The sequence below is a fragment of the Morone saxatilis genome, unplaced genomic scaffold (genome assembly GCF_004916995.1).
Source record: "Morone saxatilis isolate NCDOM2014 unplaced genomic scaffold, NCSU_SB_2.0 Contig23, whole genome shotgun sequence".
Lineage (NCBI taxonomy): Eukaryota > Metazoa > Chordata > Actinopteri > Moronidae > Morone > Morone saxatilis.
In genome coordinates, this window is record NW_023339796.1 from 12358585 (window position 1) to 12379330 (window position 20746).

General features: G+C 41.1%; 1 protein-coding gene across 6 annotated transcripts in view; it reads left to right on the top strand.

Annotated features, from left to right (window-relative positions):
* Positions 1 to 792: 792 nt before the first annotated feature.
* kif1ab (kinesin family member 1Ab) overlaps positions 793 to 20746 on the top strand; it is a 24760-nt gene continuing 4806 nt past the window's right edge. Inside the window, exons 1-44 of one of the 6 annotated variants that reach the window (XM_035670814.1) lie at positions 793 to 1171; positions 2346 to 2522; positions 5343 to 5416; positions 5639 to 5818; positions 5949 to 6017; positions 6802 to 6980; positions 7131 to 7242; positions 7517 to 7594; positions 7761 to 7826; positions 7919 to 7936; positions 8055 to 8133; positions 8224 to 8302; positions 8680 to 8822; positions 10064 to 10263; positions 10440 to 10519; positions 11251 to 11326; positions 11406 to 11485; positions 11582 to 11688; positions 11835 to 11918; positions 12081 to 12261; positions 12366 to 12438; positions 12526 to 12616; positions 12724 to 12872; positions 13711 to 13889; positions 14101 to 14238; positions 14351 to 14469; positions 14582 to 14667; positions 14829 to 14964; positions 15146 to 15329; positions 15823 to 15913; positions 16030 to 16148; positions 16240 to 16295; positions 16418 to 16526; positions 17147 to 17213; positions 17380 to 17464; positions 17556 to 17661; positions 17920 to 17943; positions 18096 to 18210; positions 18315 to 18448; positions 18574 to 18635; positions 18731 to 18876; positions 19077 to 19265; positions 19360 to 19431; positions 20119 to 20228. In XM_035670814.1, coding sequence (XP_035526707.1) covers positions 2417 to 2522; positions 5343 to 5416; positions 5639 to 5818; positions 5949 to 6017; positions 6802 to 6980; positions 7131 to 7242; positions 7517 to 7594; positions 7761 to 7826; positions 7919 to 7936; positions 8055 to 8133; positions 8224 to 8302; positions 8680 to 8822; positions 10064 to 10263; positions 10440 to 10519; positions 11251 to 11326; positions 11406 to 11485; positions 11582 to 11688; positions 11835 to 11918; positions 12081 to 12261; positions 12366 to 12438; positions 12526 to 12616; positions 12724 to 12872; positions 13711 to 13889; positions 14101 to 14238; positions 14351 to 14469; positions 14582 to 14667; positions 14829 to 14964; positions 15146 to 15329; positions 15823 to 15913; positions 16030 to 16148; positions 16240 to 16295; positions 16418 to 16526; positions 17147 to 17213; positions 17380 to 17464; positions 17556 to 17661; positions 17920 to 17943; positions 18096 to 18210; positions 18315 to 18448; positions 18574 to 18635; positions 18731 to 18876; positions 19077 to 19265; positions 19360 to 19431; positions 20119 to 20228 — 4631 coding nt within the window. In that variant the 5' untranslated portion in view covers positions 793 to 1171; positions 2346 to 2416. Of the gene's footprint in view, positions 1172 to 2345; positions 2523 to 5342; positions 5417 to 5638; positions 5819 to 5948; positions 6018 to 6801; positions 6981 to 7130; positions 7243 to 7516; positions 7595 to 7760; positions 7827 to 7918; positions 7937 to 8054; positions 8134 to 8223; positions 8303 to 8679; positions 8823 to 8988; positions 9028 to 10063; positions 10264 to 10439; positions 10520 to 11250; positions 11327 to 11405; positions 11486 to 11581; positions 11689 to 11834; positions 11919 to 12080; positions 12262 to 12365; positions 12439 to 12525; positions 12620 to 12723; positions 12873 to 13710; positions 13890 to 14100; positions 14239 to 14350; positions 14470 to 14581; positions 14668 to 14828; positions 14965 to 15142; positions 15330 to 15822; positions 15914 to 16029; positions 16149 to 16239; positions 16296 to 16417; positions 16527 to 17146; positions 17214 to 17379; positions 17465 to 17555; positions 17662 to 17919; positions 17944 to 18095; positions 18211 to 18314; positions 18449 to 18573; positions 18636 to 18730; positions 18877 to 19076; positions 19266 to 19359; positions 19432 to 20118; positions 20229 to 20746 lie in introns of those variants that run through there. The other 5 variants (XM_035670816.1, XM_035670813.1, XM_035670815.1 and 2 more) reach the window with 5 other exon arrangements.

Genomic DNA, 20746 nt, shown 5'->3' on the forward strand with positions numbered 1-20746 from the left:
TACCCCTCTAGGTTTAGCGACTCTTCAAGAAAGGGTTTGCTACATTGCCTTAAGAAAAATCAAATTGCAGCTGATCTGACTGTGTCATGGTGGTTTAAAGTCTTTTTTCTCCATCTTATCGTGTCCGTTTGAGTCTCTCTAAACCTCTATTCTCTTATTTTCACCCCTATTTGTTTTCCAAGAAACATAAGCAAGAATTGTATGTCAACATACAAATATACAAAAGACTTTAAAATTGAAAAAACTGAATAAAACATAAGAAAATAAACAAATATATATAAATAATTAAAATACAAAACCAACTGTCCAACTGTATCTAATCAGTCACCATAAAGCATCAAATTCACTCTGTTGACCCAGTAAAGTTTCCACATCTGTGTGTTCAAGATAATTAATTAAAGGACCCCATATTTTTTATTTTAATAACTCGTGTTTTCCTAATATAATACATGCCAACAGTTAGCCATTTACCAATACTTGGACTATGAACATCTAAACAAAGATATACATAAGCTATATAAATATTATGTTCTCTTATGTTTATGGTAACCACTTTATAAGAAAAGCTTGAGCTCCACAGTGAAACCTTCACCCATATTTTCCTCTCTACAGCCTGTTACGGTCCATCCCTGGGCCTCTCCCTCCCTCTCCTCCCCCACTGATGTCTCGGTGCTGCATCGCTCTGCCTCATGGCTGCTGATGATGCTGATGCTGATGTCATCGCTGCCTCCCAGCATCCCTGGCACAGCAGCGCCGCCATTTTCCCCCTCTTTTCAGACTGACTGACGAACAGACTAGGCCGCTGGAGCATCCCGCACCCATCCTCCTGTATATCCATCTGGGCCTCGCTCCTCCCTCCCTCCCTCCCTCCTCCAGTCTCCCCACTCGCGTTTCTAATTGACGCACCGCTGCGTTCAGCACTCCAGCCCACCCAGAGCTGCTGCTGAGGCTGAATCTCTCTCTCTCTCCCTCTTCCCGGCGGATTCTCCATGTATGGATGCGCTAAGGAAAGGGATGCTGTAGGCTGACCAAAGACAGAGAGAAAGACTTAGAAAAAAAAATCATCACAGGCTGCTGAGGAGATTGAAGAAGGAGGGACTGGAGGATACTGGCGCTGTTTTGAATGGGCAGAGGATTCACCCTCCGCGGCCGTCGAGTGTGAGTTGCTGAGGTAAGATACGGCTCCTCTGAGATGTTTTTCACGGCACAGCATCGCTACTGATGGGTGTCACGCCTCGGCGAGGGCAGTAGGTGTGTGTTGTTGGTGATTTCGAGGCCTTTTGGACGTGTGAGGCTTTAAATAATGACGCTGCGTCAGGATGTGTGGTGTTATATTCCGCCGCTGTCAACAATTGTCTTTAAAACATAATAATACTTGAATCCAGCTTTTAAAAACAATCACACCATCGGCTCCCAGAATCAAACGGATAAACAAATTAGGCTCATGGAGGCTGTGAATGTAATTCCAGCTCTGTTAATGTGTGCTGACCTCCTTTCTGACGCAGTGGTGGATGATTTGGAGTCTGTGCCGTTTGTGTTTACGCGGCCTGTCTTTGAGGTGCGGCAGGCAGAGCAAGATGGAGGAGACAATATTTACATAGCTCAGACATATATCTCCTCTGTACCATGAATGTCGTCAGAAATGTTATTAGAATTTGTGACCTCGTCGGATTTATCCTCTTCAGATAGTGTCTTGCAAAGATTGTTCAGGAGGAATTGTATTTTTCCACCGATGGAGGCTGGGAAGATGGATGTGCGCCGCGCTGTGTTGAAGCAAATAAACCCTTAGAATTTATCTGATCGTCAACACAGATAAAAAAAAAAAAACACCTTTCAAAGGTTTTAATGAAAAACAAGAGTAAGAGAAATTACAGTCAAGATGTTCTGAAAAACAGCACAGCTAATTCCAGACACTCATGAATGTGTGTTATTTTCTTCTGTGAGGGGGGATACAGTTTCATAACAAGGCCTTTCAGCCCTGATAGATGAGTCCAGGGGATGATGCCCGAAGAATAAGCAGCCATTTTATTGTGGAATAGCAGGGATGCTGGTGATCTTGCTGCCAAATAATGATCCAGCCATTTAGTCAGCATGTTTTGCTGTGCTGTGTGTGTCTGACGCTGACTGATTCAGGGCCTGAAAATGGAGGATGTGTCATAGTCTTAGCTGTTTGGTGAGGCTAACAAGGCTCTGTCCCCAGTATTTAATTATAATACAAACAACAGGACATGGATGATTCAAAGTATTGCTTTTAATTCTATATTTTTAGGCTGTTTTCCAGCTGATGGGTTGGTCTGTATTCACTTGCCTTGGTATTAAATCTCTGTCATCATCTATCTGTGCAGGTTCCAGGTGTGTGTCTGTGTAGCCACACAGATCTTCAGCTCTTCTGCTCACCCACACACCCACCTGCAACATGGCGGGGGCTTCGGTCAAGGTGGCGGTGAGGGTCCGACCCTTTAACTCCAGAGAGATGGGGAAGGACAGCAAGTGCATCATTCAGATGTCAGGAAACACCACAAGTGAGTATAGATCCAGTTTAGAGTATTTGACCTGACTGCAGAACTGTGATGGATGTGGAGTCAGATGTTGACAAGAGATGCAATAATGTGGATGTGGTGCCGCACATTATGACCAACACACATCGTTTTAACTGTAATGGGAGCAAAATAAGTGCACTTTAGTCCTTCAAACAGTGAATGTCCTCAGTGAAAATTCAATTATTATATTTTTTTAAATTTCTCCTCTTTCGGTTAAAGCCACCATTAAACCCCCAGTGCCCTTTGTGCTCACCTTAAATCTGAGTTTCAGTAAGGCTGCTGATTCATTATTTGTTCTCTAAAATGTCAGAAACTTGTGGAAAATGGCCCTAATTTCAGAGTATCGAAACATTCTTCAGAGTCTCTTAGTCAGGAAATTGTCCAGTCTGCTGACCTGAATCACAACATGTTCATATGTCACAGTCTAATTTAGCAGTTTTAAGGTCATGTATCTTTAACTCACGACTTTAGAGTGTGAACCCAGAAATGCAGCAACATTGCTTCTGTTTTGATCTTATCCCTGTGACCTACATTTAGCCACGTTTAATTACAGTTATTTGCGTTGCAGGCAGCTTTGCCCTCCAGTAACAAGAGAGTGGGCAGGGAGGCATCTTGGAAGCTAGAGAAGGAAACAAAAGCTTCAGTCAGGCCCGAAGCCTGTCTCTTTTGTGTGGTTTGTGTGTGTGTGTGTTGTGTTGTGTGGTTGTGTGTGTAGGGATGTAGCGACCGTCGCAGCTTTACTCGTCTCATCAACGAGCTGCAGGGACCCAAAAAGACCTCCCTTGTTCTGGGTTGAGCCCAGACGTGGGTCAGCTGATGCAACTGTGTGTGTGTGTGTGTGTGTGTGTGTGTGTGTGTTAGCCTGTTGTGCCTGTCGGTGTTTTTAATGACCTCATTAGAGCTAAAACTTTTATTGTTTCAACTCATTAACTTCACTGACTCTGAATGCTCACAGTTTCCAGCCGTCGTCTTCTTATATTTGTCTGCATTATGGTCACGCTGATCCCCGCGAGGATAAGTGGATGTAGCTAATAGATGGATGGATACTGTGTTGTTTCTGGCTGGGTGCGTATTTCAGCAGGACATTGCTGCTGCTGTGTTGAACTTGTCCACAGGGGGCGATTCAGTGGTAGTCAGTTTGAAGAGCGTCTGCTCCTGCTCAGTTCTTGTTTCATATAATACGTGCACTACGCCCCTCCCTTCTTTAAAAAGAATGAGCGGCGTATTTAAGACAGCTGCATCTGTCAACATCAACGTCTGTCTGTTGATGAGCTTTTGACACTTTATGATCTCAACTTAAGACCCACATTTTCCCACGGTCATTTAGTCATGACCCACTTTTACAAAATTCAAACTAAGCAAATGTATTTTTTAAATAGTCTAGGAAACACATATACAATGTCATCATGACCTTTTTTTAAAATACAATACACATATTTGTATTCCTGCAATCTTTAATAATAAACTGAGGATGAACATCACAACTGCTTATTCTTAATTATATAAATAAAATAACATCACTGCATAACCTATAAAACATGTTTCCCTTAACAGACATTTGTAGAAGCTTTTCAGTCTAAATAAAAGACATCAGATAACATTTAACACAGATTTGTTTTTTTACCCCACCAGTTAAGAATGCAGAATGTAGAGGGTGGGCTACTAATGTACAACTAAACTGAGCAGGGCATGTTTTCATTGAATAAAAAAGTATTGCATTACTGATTATATATTATATTTTTTCTAAGCAACGACATGCAACAAACAAACAACCTGAAATTGAACCTGGGACGGTGCGATCCCATTAAAGCCAGATTATATGCTTGGTGGTCCATCTATTTACATTTTTTAGTGGATAAGTTTAATTAATTTCTTTAGAAATAAGTACATAGAAGGGCAATACAGTTTCCCTCCATCCGAAAGCTGTCACTTTTCTCTTCAGGATTTCTGGTTCTTTTCACACAATGATCAAATAGAAAACTTGGTTTGCAACATTTAACATTTACATTACAACGCAAATGTAGACACTGAATGCAGGTTTCAAATGAGAGTCTTCTGCTCACAATGTTCTCAGTCTTTTTCCCAATGAGGAGACAATGTTACAGTATTTTCTTTTTAGGCACCAGTATGTGATTTTAATAGCTGTATGAAGAGTTTTGAGAACACCTTTTGGAGCATAAATTTGACAAATGTGTTACCTGTTCTCAAAACTGCACTTCTGTTTCTGACAAACACAAACAAAGACACAACTGGACTGAATTGATCATGATGGAAAATGTTTGGTAATGAGATTTATATGTGTGTGTGTGTGTGTGTGTTATGACATGATAAAGGTGCAAGAATGTTTTGCATTGAAAGATGCTGAGTCATCAGGGGCAGCTGTGGAGGTAGAGCGGGTTGCCGACGCCCACTAATCAGAATGTTGGCGGTTTGATCCCCGGCTCGCTGCGTGTTGAAGTGTCCTTGAGCAAGATACTGAACCTCAAATTGCTCCCGATTCTGTGCATCAGTGTGTGAAAGTGAATGAATGGATTAGTTTCTGTTTGTGATGAGCCTTTGCCATCACAGTATGAATGTGTGTGAATGTGGCCTGTTGTGTAAAAGCACTTTGAGTGGTTGGAAGACTATCAAGGCGCTATACAAGTACAGTCCGTTTACCATAATGTTTTCCGGGTTTGCATCCTGTAGTTTGTATGTAAAACTGACGGTAAATAGACTGAAATGAAAGAAGAATATGCAGGTTATGGTTAAGAGTGACTTAGTTTCTGATGTCTCTAACTGATCTATTTTCCTCTTTTTTAGCGATCCTGAACCCCAAACAGCCGAAAGAAAATAAGAGTTTCAACTTTGACTATTCTTACTGGTCACACACCACGGTGAGTTTCACTGCATCACTAACTAGTGAGATCAGAAATTTGCTCTAAAACAAGTTACTAATAACTGATTAAAAAATTGATCTAAATGTTATTTAACTTGATAGAGAAAGAAACGTGTTTGCTTTTAGCACCAAATGTTTTTTAGAATGTATTAGATCATATTCATGCTGTGAAAATGCTAACTTTCCATCTCTAATTCTTCATTGTCTCTCTGTCTCGCAGCCCGAGGACATCAACTATGCTTCACAGATGCAGGTGTACAAGGACATCGGGGAAGAGATGCTGCTTCATGCCTTTGAAGGCTACAACGTGTGTATATTTGCATACGGCCAGACAGGAGCGGGAAAAAGCTACACCATGATGGGGCGACAGGAGCAAGACCAGCAAGGAATTATACCTTTGGTAATACAGAATACATTTCTGACCTATAATTAAAAACAAAATCTAAATGTGAATATTCCTACTGACAAAGCAAAAGTCTTCTTCACGTGCAACTTTGACCGCAACGACTATCTGTTCTATGTGTTTTTAGCTGTGTGAAGACCTTTTCACCAAGATCAGTGACAGCAATAATGAGAACAGCATGTCTTACTCTGTGGAGGTGAGTGATGTCTAACTCTACTTTAAAGATGTTCCCATACCTGAACTTTGTGTAACGGGCAATACCGTTTAACAATACGAAACAAGTGCATTAAAAAAAAATATATATATATATATATATATATTTTACCTAGTTTGACAGTCACACTGCTGACATTTAGCTAGTTCTGCTACTTCTACTCTTCTTCACTGCTCTTAAAGCTCATATGACCTGCCCTACATGGCCTCTGATTGGCTAGTACTTGTTGCCTTCGTTGGTTTGGGTTGGTTAGATTGGTTAGGTTGTGTTGGGGGGAGAATTATCAGGGTAAGCAAATCAAAGCCAGAGTAGGGCACGTCATGACTTTGCTATCCTGGAAAAAGGCAAACACGGCGCTGCTGGGAAGTTGCAGGGTCCAGTTTCAGGGTTAATAAGTAATATGGTATCAGATTGGTGCATAGTTAGCGTAATCACCGATACACAATCCTGCATTTTAGGCAGTATAGGAGGCGTTTTCAACATTGGTATCGATATCGGAACAACTCTACTCTATTCACACTGTCCTGTACAAACGTGGACATATAAAACTATGAATATCAAAAGTCTACTTGATGAATTAAGTCCTGATGCTCTCAGGCATACATTGTAGTTTTTCAGATAATTTAAAGGAAACATAACAAATATTTATACTATTATACATAATACTAATTCACTTCATTTACAATCTTTTATTGCCCAAAGAGCCACAAAGTAGTAATGATAACCATGATAACCAACTTATGATTTAATAACTTGCCTCCTGCAGGTGAGTTATATGGAGATCTACTGTGAGCGCGTTCGTGACCTACTGAATCCCAAGAACAAAGGAAACCTTCGTGTCAGAGAGCACCCTCTGATGGGTCCCTACGTTGAAGATCTGTCCAAGCTTGCGGTCACGTCATACAACGACATCCAGGACCTGATGGACTCTGGAAACAAGGCCAGGTAGCAGAGCGAGACTGAGTTATAGTAATGGACTTCCTGAGATAGGTTTTTGATGCATGAATAAATTAATCAGTTGTAGGAACAAAAGATGGATGGAACAGATGAGTCAGCAATATGCACCTAACGCAGCATTTTTTCCTTTTCTTTCAGGACTGTGGCTGCAACCAACATGAACGAGACCAGCAGCCGCTCCCACGCCGTCTTCAACATCATATTCACCCAGAAGAAACACGACATGGAGTCGGAAAACACATCTGAAAAGGTTCTGACAACAGGCTCAGCTCAAAGTCCTGCCTTAGAAATCACCCTGCACGACTGGAGAAATGATGATTTTCTGCCTCTCAGACAAATGAATCAATAAGAGGAATAGTTTTCTTATTCTGAGCCTTGTTTCACCACTGCGGCCTTAGAAGAGATGCATTTATTACCTTTTATGACCTGAGTGTCTGATGAATGTGTTGTATTGATTGATAACCACATGTAATGCTGTGTTAGCTGTGGTTCATTTACTTTGAAAATATTTTGTGTCGTTGTAGGTCAGCAAGATCAGTCTGGTGGACCTGGCTGGCAGCGAGAGAGCCGACTCAACCGGAGCTAAAGGAACCAGACTGAAGGTGAGAGGAAGCCTTTAAGGTCATATTTATCGTATTTCTGCACACGGAGGAGATAGAAACACATTTAATAAAGATTGTTTGAAAGAAGTATTTCAAATGTAAAATGTACTTGTGAATAGATGGATAAATTCTTAATAGGAAATATTTAATTTCTTTATCGTTGCAGGAAGGAGCAAACATCAACAAATCTCTAACGACACTGGGGAAAGTTATCTCAGCTCTTGCTGAAGTGGTATGTTTTTTACACGACACAAAGATATGCTGTTAGAATTTTTATATTATGTTATAAATAACAAATGTTGGCATTTCTCTTCCAACTATCAGGACTCTGCACCAAACAAGGTCAGTAATACCAACTACCACACATTTGAAACAGCCAATAGCATATATACAATACTACAATACAATAAATATTTTTCCGATATGTTTAGAGAAGAGATTGTGTTTATTTTCTCTGCAGAACAAGAAAAAGAAGAAGGTGGAGAGTTTCATCCCCTACAGAGATTCAGTTCTGACTTGGCTACTGAGGGAAAACTTGGGTATGCAGATAATAATAATCCTTAGCTTTTACCACAATAAAATCATTTTCTGTATTAATTCATGCGTTGTTTCACTTCCGTGTCTTTTAGGAGGAAACTCTCGTACAGCCATGGTGGCTGCCCTGAGCCCTGCTGATATTAACTATGATGAGACCCTCAGCACCCTCCGGTGAGGACAATGTCAATGAAAGCTATTTTCAAAGATCATTAAATCAGGTTTTTTTCACAGGGAATAGCTTTTTAAAGATAATGTCACACTTACACCACAGGTTCAACCCGTAGATTAGATTTTGGAGCATTTTGCTCCATACTTTTGCATATTATATGAGGAAAATGAATTTCATTTGGCTCAGTAGTGTCACATTGTTTGTGGTTTACAGTGTTTGTGTCTTAACAAATGCATGCATGATCATTTCTCTAGTGAGTTTTGCTGAGCTAATGTTCAGTTTGCCCATATTGTCTTTAGTTGGTTATTGTAATTCAGCCTGAGGAATCATTCTGCGTAGTGCAACGGCTTCCTAACCTCGATGACCTTTATTTCTTCAGATATGCTGATCGTGCAAAACAGATCCGCTGTAACGCTGTGATTAACGAGGATCCCAACAACCGTCTGGTGCGTGAGCTGAAAGATGAGGTGGCTCGCCTCAGAGACCTGCTGTACGCACAAGGCCTGGGAGACATCATAGAGAGTGAGTGTCGCACAGGGAAACACAACTCTCGCACATACATAGGCACACACACACACACAAACCTGAATTCAAACCTTGTGTGCAGTTTATTTAACAGAGGATGACATTTTAACTTGGAGTGTGGGTGTCTCTCACACTCATTCTCTTCTCTCCTCTGTTCTATCAGCGTATCGCTGCACCGGCCCCGTCATCACTGGTTTGAAATGTGTGTATAACTCGAGCAAGCCTGCGCTTTGCAACTAATAGAAATAAATCCCGGCCTTCCTCCTCACCACACCAGAGAAACTATCAATCCCAATTTGTGGAGTCGGACATTAATAAAGGAAAATATATTTAAACCCTACATGATGCATTAGAGCAACAAAATAATCTATAAGGTTGTTGCTGTATTAAGTTACTCTCAGGAATTCAGCAAAATGGCCTCCTCCATTAGTTCTGGTTTCCATGGTAATATGTGCTTGTTTAATCTGCATAGTCCAGCCTCTTAATACTTTCATCCTCATAACACAATTATGAATTGGGTAGGATTTTCTTTTTCATCGAAAAGGATTCATTAAGAATCTGAAGCAGACAGAGTCAAAGCGTGCTGTTTTTACAAGATCAGTGGTCAAGGAAGAAAGGACTGACCGGGAGGACGCCATTTTAGATTGCTGGGGAACTATTTTCTTTGCATCCTGATTCTCTGTGTGTGGAGCTAATTGAAGCTATGAGTCAGGTGCTTAGAGGCCTGCATCGCTACCAAAGGCTGTGCTGAACACTTCAAAGACATTAGGACATGCAACACATGAAAAAACAGAAAAAAAACAGAGGCTGTATTAGATCTTTATGCATTATAGTGATGTATATATTTTTATATTTTCTTTCTCATAACATTCTCATGCTTGCGAGCTTGTCGAGTGTGTCCATGTGTAGTTCAGTGTAAACGACAAATTTGGCATTTTGTGCTCTATCAGTTTGAGTTGCCTTTTCTCTCTGTCTGCGATGGCTTTGGTAAGCAAAGGACCTCTGCTTCTTTGATCCATTATTTGAGCTTTCTCTTCTTTTTTTTGTACTCCTCCCCGTTGTTCCCCCATTTTTTTTCCTTTTTCATCTGTTTCTCCGCGTGTTCCTCTCAATCCCCGATGTCTCTCCTGAATTACCCGGCGTCTGCTCCTACCTTCCGTCCTTCCTTCCTTCTTTCCTTCCTTCCTTCGTTCCTGCCTTCCTTGCTCACTTCCATGCAACGCCTCTCTCTCTGGCAGACCTGTGCGATTACAAGAACTTTGTGAATAATCGCCAGGCTGTCAATCAAAGGGGTGATCTCTCCACAGTGTCCAATGCCATGACAGGAATGAGTCCCTCCCCCTCGCTCTCGGCCCTGTCCAGTCGTGCCGGGTCCATCAGCAACCTCCACGACCGCATCTTCAGCCCGGCCAGTGAGGAGGCCATCGAGAGGCTCAAGGTATGGAGCATGATAGTCAAACTGTCTTGGGTGTAGAGTTTGGAAATGGGGGGGTTAGATATGTGAAAAAAGGTGAGGGGGAATAAGAAAATCTAATAAATGTGGTGTAAAGGCTCTTGATAAATCCTTCCAGTTTCAGTGGGTGTAACTTTACATATCTGTCTTTCTGCCAACAGGAAACTGAGAAAATCATCGCAGAGCTCAATGAGACATGGGAGGAGAAGCTGCGACGTACTGAGGCCATCCGTATGGATAGGTGCGTCAAACATATTCATGCATGATTTATGGTTTTGTAGCATTCAATCAGATTATCCTCCTATATAAATAAGAAATTTACAGTAGGTTTAACTTTTTAACACCCACTTACCCTTAGGGTTAGTCCACCTGAGAAGAATATGGACATTAAGTTTTAATGCATATGTGATGTTGGATTGTTAGACAATTTTGAAAGTAGGAATACATCATATTTTTAGCTCTAGGGATGAAAATGTTGGTGCACCTATCTTTGGTCCAGAATGAAATATCTCAACAACTATTGGATAGATTCCATGAAATGTACAAACATTCACAGCCCCTAGAGGATGAATCTTAAATACTTTGGTGATCTTTTGACTTTGTCCTGTATTTTGGTTCATGACCAAATAGCCTACCTGCAAAACAAATCATATTCCCATCAGCCTTAGCTGTACTTTCTGTTGTACTAATTAACAAATGCTAAACATCAGCATATTAGCATTCTCATCGTTTGTTAACATGCTGACGTTAGCATTTAGCTCAAAGCCCTTCTTCAATAATTCCCTGTACATGACCACAGTCTAAATACACATACATTGCATTTTTAAATTCATGTTTCAAAAGAAGTAGCAGTCCAAGAATGATTTACATAGTCCTCATATCTTGTGGGATGAACAGTGGGAGTTAAAAGGTTAACTAATGGTAGAGGTGATATAAGCGAGCTGACGCTAACTGTGTGGTTGCTTCCCGTAGAGAGGCCCTGCTGGCTGAGATGGGTGTCGCCATGAGAGAAGATGGAGGCACTGTGGGCGTCTTCTCCCCGAAAAAGGTAAGATGCTTGTCAGTGTGGCATAATAAATTGATATATTTACTGTCTAAGCTCACACAAACACCAAATTATATTTCAGACCCCTCATCTGGTGAACCTGAACGAAGACCCACTGATGTCAGAGTGTCTGCTGTACTACATCAAAGATGGCACCACCAAGTAAGGTTTTTTTATATATATATATTTAAGATTTAATCCAGAGACTCTGCTGTTTCTAGGAATTTGTCTCAAATGGATTATCTTATCTTCCCTCAGGGTTGGCCGTGAAAATGCCAAGACTCGCCAAGACATTGTTCTCAGCGGCCATTTTATCAAAGATGAACACTGCACCTTCAGCAGCACCACAGGCCCTCAGGGAGAAGGTAAGGGTTGCTCTCTCTGTGGCATAAAAATTACAGCGTTAAATCAATGTTGTGGCATGTAATTGCATGTTGAAAATAGAAAAAGGCAGTCTTTTGTTTATGTGCTGAATGCTTTGTTGTAATAGTTATATAATCTTCTTGAACAGGATGTGTCATCCTGGAGCCATGTGAGGGCTCAGAGACGTATGTCAACGGGAAGAGAGTGACCTCTCCAACTGTTCTGCGGTCTGGTACGTGTGAAGCTTCAGATTAAAAAATGAAACAGCAACTGTACCTAGGGAGTAAACAGAGAAATATATCAGGAGGAAGAGACAAACAATCATTAAATAAAACATGAACATATAATAACAAAGGTCTAATCTGTAATAAATAAATTCATCTGCACTTTTAAGGGAACCGTATCATCATGGGAAAGAGCCATGTGTTTCGCTTCAACGACCCGGAGCAGGCTCGTCTGGAGCGAGAGAGGACGCCGTGCGCCGAGACGCCGGTCGAACCCGTCGACTGGGCCTTCGCTCAGAGAGAGCTACTGGAGAAACAAGGCATCGACATGAAGCAGGAGATGGAGCAGAGGTGTGTGGAGAAGACATTAAGTTAATGATGAAGAATGTGATCACTACATTATCATTTACTCAGGTTTAATTATATAACTTCGTTAACATTTGAGTCCCTTTCAGGCTTCAGGAGCTCGAAGATCAGTACCGCAAAGAAAGAGAAGAAGCCAGTAACCTGCTAGAACAGCAGAGGCTGGTGAGTGCAAGCTCTGTTTGATACAGTAATTTAACATTTAAGGTCAAACACCCTCATTTTGATTTTGGATCTCATGTTTTCTTTCAGGACTATGAGAGCAAACTGGAAGCTCTTCAGAAACAAGTAGACTCTCGGTACTTGGAGTCTCCCGAAGAGGAAGAGGAGCCTGAAGAGGAAGGTGGTACTGTCACTTTCAACTGTTACAGACTTATCAAAAAGTAATCACTGAATCTGGGCTTTTATTTGGTCAAAATGTACTCAAGTATCATGTGTCATGTCCTCCAGTGCCGTGGACGGCGCGTGAGACAGAGTTGGCTCTGTGGGCGTTCAGAAAGTGGCGTTTCTACCAGTTCACCTCTCTCAGGGATCTGCTGTGGGGCAACGCTATCTTCCTCAAAGAGGCCAATGCCATCAGTGTGGAGCTGAAGAAAAAGGTGTTTGTTACTGTAACACACCGACCTTAGTCAGAACTGTGATATATGATGTGTTTTATGTCAGCGTTTTATACATTTATTTAGTTTAGGTAAGCATAAATTAGATTTCTCTAAATAACAACGACAGTTTTTACTGTAAAAGTTTTCCTATATGCCTTTTGTTGTTGTCTTGGTGAATCCCTCTCTAAAATCATAATATCCTTATTGCACTTGAAAATAATCATATTCTAAAGTCAGAGTGCAAATTTAACATTATTTTAATGTGATGCTGGTGCATGAAGAGTTTGCTCTTCAGTCTAGACAGGAGACAGAGTGCAGATTGGAAAGTGTCTGTCAGTGGCCATTGAGCAAAGTGAATTTAATTACATTTCAGTGTGTCAGTGTGGGTCTCTCAAAAAACATTAATTGTATTCTAGTGAAGTCCAGCCAAAGGTGATATGACGAAGCATAATTTTGACTTTATTTAGGCCAAAATGAAACTTTACTGCGTCATGTCTCATCCTGTTTTTGATTTCAGCCAGCCCTCCGAGCTGCATGTTGTATTACAAAAAGAAGAAGAAGAAGAATTCTTACTTTTATGCCAAATATTGAAGCAAAGAAATACTTCAGATTTTGTGCAACTGTAGGTTATTAATACTGTATTTAATATTAATATTAAATATAATATTAGTGCCTGACCTTAATCTGCTTTACTTGTAAATAAGTTACTGATTAATCTGTTTAAAGACAAATGTGACCATATCAGACCTTCTTTCTTCTCTCTATCATCCACTGCAGATATGATGCAATGATATAAACAAGCAGTCTCTAATGTTTTATGTCTTATATCAACCCACAGGTGCAGTTCCAGTTCGTCCTGTTGACAGACACTCTCTACTCCCCCCTGCCCCCCGACCTGCTGCCCCCCTGTGTGGCCAAAGAGAGGGAGAGACGACCTTTCCCCCGAACTATCGTAGCTGTTGAAGTCCAAGATCAAAAGAACGGAGCCACACATTACTGGACTCTGGAGAAACTCAGGTACAGCAGATTTGTTATAAAAATTGGAAATTTTGGAGACCCCCTCACAACACACACACACACACACACATATACGTAGTGCCTCTAATCTACTTTAATATGTGTTTTTATTGTCTTTTATTTAGGCTGTCTTTACATACCGTTGTGATCCAGCACATAAACTACTGATAGGCAGGCCCTAAGTCAGTTTCTGTTATACTTCCCCCTGCAGGCAAAGGCTGGACCTGATGAGAGAAATGTACGACCGTGCTGCAGAGCTCCCCAGCAGTGCTGTGGAGGACTGTGACCACGCTCTGACCGGAGGCGACCCCTTCTACGACCGCTTCCCCTGGTTCCGTCTGGTCGGCAGGTCCGTTAGCAACTAAACAGCAACCGATCCGTCTCCTTTGAGGCAGTAGTGATTTAAATCCTGCTCTTTTATCGCACAATAGATTCTAAAATCACTTCCTCCTTCTCCTCAGGGCTTTTGTGTACCTGAGTAACCTGCTGTACCCAGTGCCCCTGGTACATCGTGTGGCCATCGTCAGTGAGAAAGGAGAGGTGAAAGGCTTCCTCAGAGTGGCTGTGCAGGCCATCTCAGGTACAAAATATTAGTCTTGTGCCATTGTCGCTGTTCTTTTGAGTTCTTTTGTTTTAAGAAATGAGAGTGACACTTTTTTAACATCTTGTCCTCTCGTTCTGTCTCACTTTAGCTGATGAAGAGGCCCCTGATTATGGCTCTGGTGTGAGGCAGTCAGGCACTGCCAAGATCTCCTTTGAAGACAAACAATTTGAGAAGGTACTTAGCAGGAGATTTATACTGGTGTCCCCTACAACCAATAAAAGCCAGATATAATGTTAGTCATGATAAATAAGTGCTGAGATTGAAAAAAAGAGTGTTAGGGTTAAGGTTTATCTTATCTTAAATGGGGTTTAAGCTGATTGTTTTACTGTCTCCAGTTCCAGACTGAGTCGTGTCCTGGTGGTCTTTCCCACTCCAACACCTCCCAGGAGGAGCTGCGAATTGTGGAGGGAGAAGGACAGAATGCCGATATAGGAATCTCTGCTGATGAAGTCAACAACAACACCTGTCCAGGTAGTGTGCAGATCACAGTGAAAAATCCTCTCCAGCAGCCAGAATTTAAATAAGAAATGGGAATGCCGGACCTTTACTGGAACATAGTGACATATTTATCATCATCATTAAATTAATAGGAAAATTATCTAAAACACCAGATACATGTGTGTTTCTGTGTTTCCTTTCCTGTTATAAGTAGCCACCCAGGAGGCTCCGCCAAGCCCAGTGAAGAGTTCAGGTCTGGGTCTGGATCTTCCTCTGGACCTCTCCCCAGAGAAAGCTCTGTCCCACCTGAAGATCGGCAGCACCTTCACCTTCAGAGTCACCGTCCTACAGGCTTCCAGCATCTCGGCCGAGTACGCCGACATCTTCTGCCAATTCAAGTAAGTTCAAGCACCAAAGTCCTGTAAATAACATTGTCAGTCTAATATTAATGTACTTTATATGACATACAATTCTCAGTAAATGCTTCCGGTTTCTACCTTGTCTTTGTTAGCAACCTTTCTTCTGTGAACCGTCTAATGAATGCTAATTTAACCTTACCATAATAAATACATTATTTTGATATCTGTCAAAGTATTATTGCAACTGGAGTTTTGTACTTTTGAATAACAATAGTATATCAATGCATGCACATGTACACCTCTTAATTTACATATGTTGTTGGTAAAGCTCATATCTAATTGTTTTAGCACTAAAATATGATCTTAATAAGCAAAATTGAATTGAATCACCAGTTTGCAGTTAAAGCTGCTACACGAAAGTAAAATCAATTGGTTGACAACATTTTTCTAATTTATAATAATAAGTATTAAAATGTTAACTGATTTTAAATGTTTGGGAGTTCAGTCTATATAACGGCTTCACTTTTTTCAGCTTCATCCACCGCCATGACGAAGCTTTCTCCACTGAGCCGCTGAAAAACACGGGCAGAGGACCTCCGCTGGGCTTCTACCATGTTCAAAATGTAAACTCCAAACAGCCAATTCAGACCTGTTATTGACAAATTATTAAACCTGATTTAAAATATGTTCTTAGATTATCTATTACTTTTGTATTTGAATTGCCTTTCTCCTCTGTTAGATCACAGTCGAGGTGACAAAGTCCTTCGTGGAGTACATCAAGACTCAGCCCATCGTCTTCGAGGTGTTTGGTCACTATCAGAAACAGCCCTTCCCTCCCCTCTGCAAAGACCTGATCAGGTCAGGGAGAAATCTGACCTTTAAATTCAATGAGTTAATATTTTTTAGATAGAAGGAAAGTTTCCTCACGTTTGTTTTCTTTGTCTTTTAGTCCACTGAGACCTTCCAGGAGGCAGTTCCCCAGGGTGATGCCCTTATCCAAACCAGGTTGGCTGTGACATTTAATGTTGTTAATTATGAATATGTAGTATAATTAGTCGTCAGTTCAGTTCACTTTAGTACAGTATTGTTTACTCTGTCATTGATCTATTCTCTCTTCGTTCCTCCAGTGCCAGCCACAAAGCTCAGCACTCTGACTCGCTCCACCGCAGGACCTTGTCACGCCAAATACGACCTTATGGTCTTCTTTGAGATCTGTGAGCTGGAAGCTAACGGAGAGTGAGTCTGTGTTTCCACTTTAATGCCACAAAGCAAGGCACACAGTAGATCAGTGGCTCCCAACCTAGGGGTCGCCAAAGCTTGATTTTAAAATATACACAGTAGGCCGATATGTCAGCATTTCATTCATTACTGTGAGGAAAACTAAATGAAATTGTTATTATTCTAGTTTAGATTATTAATTTCTGATTTAAACCCCCTTTTCACAGAGCCTTCACTCTCTGCTGAACAGCCTTGTCCTGCATTAGAAAAGTACAAAACAAACAAAAGGCTAATAGAACAATGGCCAATTGGGAGAAAAAACACTGAATTTGCCTATTACATATGTTTATTCGTTAAAAAACAACAACTAATAGCATAACACAGGCAAAGAAGTGTATTAAAAGTTCGTAAAAATATCAGGAAAAACGCACATCTGATGCAATATACAGGAAATAATCTGCTCACCGAAATATCCATAAAGTAGTCAGGGCTCATCAGTTGACTCAATGATAGGAATGGAACCGCTGCAGTAGATCATATGAACACATCTTTCTGTGTCAGCAGTGAATGCAAAGGTCATGTCAGTTGAACATTTGAGTATTAACCTTTTAATGTGTTGATTGTTTCCCTGTTTGTAGCTACATCCCAGCCGTTGTTGACCACAGAGGAGGGATGCCCTGCCACGGCACGTTCCTCTTACATCAGGTCTGAGCATGTTACATTCAATTACAGTCATGTTGTCACAGTTACATATTTAGCACTATATACTGCATATATCAGTTACATTCCAGATGTCTAAACTTGTTGCAACAGCACCACTGGAACTCGTAACAAGCTGGTTTACCTCCCATCTTCTCTCTCGACTCTACAGGGCATTCAGAGGAGGATCACAGTCACCATCGCTCATGAAACAGGAAATGATATTGAGTGGAAAGAGGTGAAGGAGCTGGTTATTGGTGAGTGATGAGGCCAAGTTGGTTCAATTTTAGAGGAAAGAAATCTTTAAAAGTACAGTTTTTTCTCTCATCGTGACACGTTTGCCTTCAGGTCGTATCCGAAACACACCGGAGGCAGATGAGACCATCATAGACCCTAACATCCTTTCCCTCAACATCCTGTCTTCTGGATACTTCTGGCCGAAACACAACGACAAGTATGACCTTAGATAGATTTTTAATTTACTAAATGATATTAAACAACAGTTTTAATTCGTTAACAAACCTGTATCATATGGGCAGATCGGCTGCTCGACATTGCTTAAGCCTACCTTTTATAGTCAACTATGATTTTGCTTCAATGCATTTTTCAGTTTGCATGGATCAGTATTATTTGCTGGGTTCAAACTTTTAACAGCTGCAGTTAAAAGTTTCTAACTCGTGTCCTGTTTCTCTTTATCCTTTGTTAATGGCAGCGTCTCCTTGGGAGTTGATCATAGGTATAAATTGACAATCATTTTTTATCTTTTCAATAATTGCTTCTGATAACAAAATGTCCATTGGCTCTCAGGCTTTTCATCAGGTTGATTCACTTTTCTTCTTTAAAAATCGTGCAGATAAAATGATAACATGTTTGTTTGTTGCGCTGCAGAACTTTCTACCGATTTGAGGCAGCATGGGACAGCTCCATGCACAACTCTCTGCTTCTGAACAGAGTCACTCCCTATGGGGAGAAGATCTACATCACCCTCTCTGCTTATCTAGAGGTACTGGAGATGACATGTGATGCGAGTGACATTCATTTTACATAACAGTTCTGCCACATTAGAACAAAACACTGATTTGTTACTGTCTGATATATTTTAACTAGATGGAGAACTGCACTCAGCCAACAGTGATTACCAAAGATTTCTGCATGGTGTTTTATTCCCGTGACGCGAAGCTGCCGGCCTCTCGCTCCATCAGAAACCTCTTCAGCACCGGCTGCCTCCGGCCCTCTGAGAGGTACAGATTTATGGATCCATACAGTCTGATTACACAACGTCTCTATCTAAGAAATGTAGTTGTAGTTTAATTAATCACTTTTTCTTTTATATTTAATTCTGAAATTTTGCCTCTCTCCTTCTAAGTAACCGTGTCACTGGAGTCTATGAGGTCACCCTCTGCCATGTAGCAGACAATGGTAGTCCAGGTGAGAAAAAACAGAAAGAAATAAAGCATTTCTACTTTTGTTTGTATTTTTCATTTACAATATTCACAGAACCTTTTATTCTTCTTCTTCTTCAGGCATGCAGCGACGTCGCAGGCGTGTGCTAGACACCTCGGTGGCGTACGTCCGAGGAGAGGAGAACCTGGCTGGGTGGAGGCCTCGCAGTGACAGCCTCATCCTGGACCACCAGTGGGAGCTGGAGAAACTCAGTTTGCTGCAGGAGGTCAGTGTGTAGCCTAAAGTTTTTAAGAGAGATGGCAACTGGAAAATAAGTTAGGGAAGTGTCTTTTATTGTAATAGGTGCATATACAGAAACAACATTTGCTTGAACAAGGACAAAAAGCCGCTAAGAATTTATGTTGATATCTCAACAAAGGAGAGTGTTTGTGGCTCAACCTATTGAAATGCTGCTGGTGTTCTCAGGTGGAGAAGACCAGGCACTACCTGTTGCTGAGGGAGAAGCTGGAGGCGACTTTGCAGGCAGGACAGGATGCGCTCTACAAGAGCAGCGACATCAGCGATTTTGCAAAGAGTCCTGTCCTCAGCCACAGTCCAGGCAGCAGCCCTGCACCCGACAGCCCCAACCAGAGGCAGAGAGAGCTGGCTGCCAAGGTGACTGCTGGTCTCTAAAGGCCTCAAGAATACTCGTCTCAGCTTATTTTTTTTATTGTTTTTTTAAAAAACTCTTTCACTTTCTTCTTTCTAGTGTCTGCGTCTGCTGATGCACACCTTCAACAGGGAGTACAGCCAGGTGAGCAGCAGTGCCAGTGAGAGCAAGGTGAGCCCCAGCCTAGGCCCTCTAACCCGGCCCGTTAATCCTTCTGAACCTTAACCTCTAAATATTTAAGCCCCGCACTTCAGCCACTCTCTGCCATTGCATTCATCCATTATTCTTTTTATTATAATTTTCCCAGCTCAGATTCTTCTTTTTAAGATTTCTTTCTCCTTTATCTCGTTTTATGTCTTTATAACCACTCAGTAGACCTGAGTTAGATATTACAAACAATTCTTAGACTTTGTTTGAACCAGCTGGATGAGAGATAATATTGACTCATGTCTACTGTATGTGTCCGTATGTGATACCTTTTAAAATAATTAAGTTTCCCCTCCTCCTTTACCCAGCCTCATCCCTCACTGTCCCTCCTCTTTAGACTCTGCGAGGCTTCCACTAACCCGATGTTACTCCTGCATGTCCTCTTTAACATGTTAATCAGTGAGGGGCTCTTAGATAAAGAGGACTTGTATTACAGTGGTACAGAGATGGTTCTGCAGTACATTGCTAGAAAATGACAAATTGTCTGATTGAATTGTTTTCTGAATGCATGTCTGTGTTGTATGTGCTTAATTGTTTGCCGGTTTGTTTTGTCTGTATTTGTATTTGTCCCTCTTGTCTTGTGTGTGTGTGCTTCTCCATGCATGGTTTGTTGTGAATGTGTTTGTGTGTGTGTGATTGTGTGTGTTTTAGCTTTCTGAGATGTCTGCGTCGCTAATGAGAGACTCCTCCTCGTCCGGACTGAGCACGCTCACTCCATCCTCTACCTGCCCCTCACTGGTTGAGGGACATTATGACATTAGGTATGTAACTACATGCAGTATCAGCTTATACAGGTTTTAGATACTTCCGTCTACTGTTCCTGAGAAGATAAATAAAGTATATGTTGTGTTTCAAGAACATTTTGAATAATTTATGATCAAGTGATAATTTGACCTTTGGATTACAGTGTCATCTTTAGTGATACAGTAGATGGTTCTTGCTTTGCTGTGCACTACATTTTCTCTGAACAATTTGTTCGATTGTTGTTGGTACCTCTGTCAAATTTTTATAGGGAAAGTAGGGTGTCCTCTTAGGTGTTTCAAATATGCATTTTATATCCATTCTTGATTGGTATCAAATGATAATTTATATAAGAAGTTGGCAGTGGTGGAATAAGTATTCAGAAAATCTACTTAAATGTAGTTAAAGGAGTTTTTAATTGGTTATACAACATTCTTAATTCAAGCCTATTCCTTTCTATATTGTTGTTCTTAATTGCCATGTCAGATTCGGTTAGATTGGCAGTGTAAACACAACCGCTTTTGTCCACAGGGGCCGC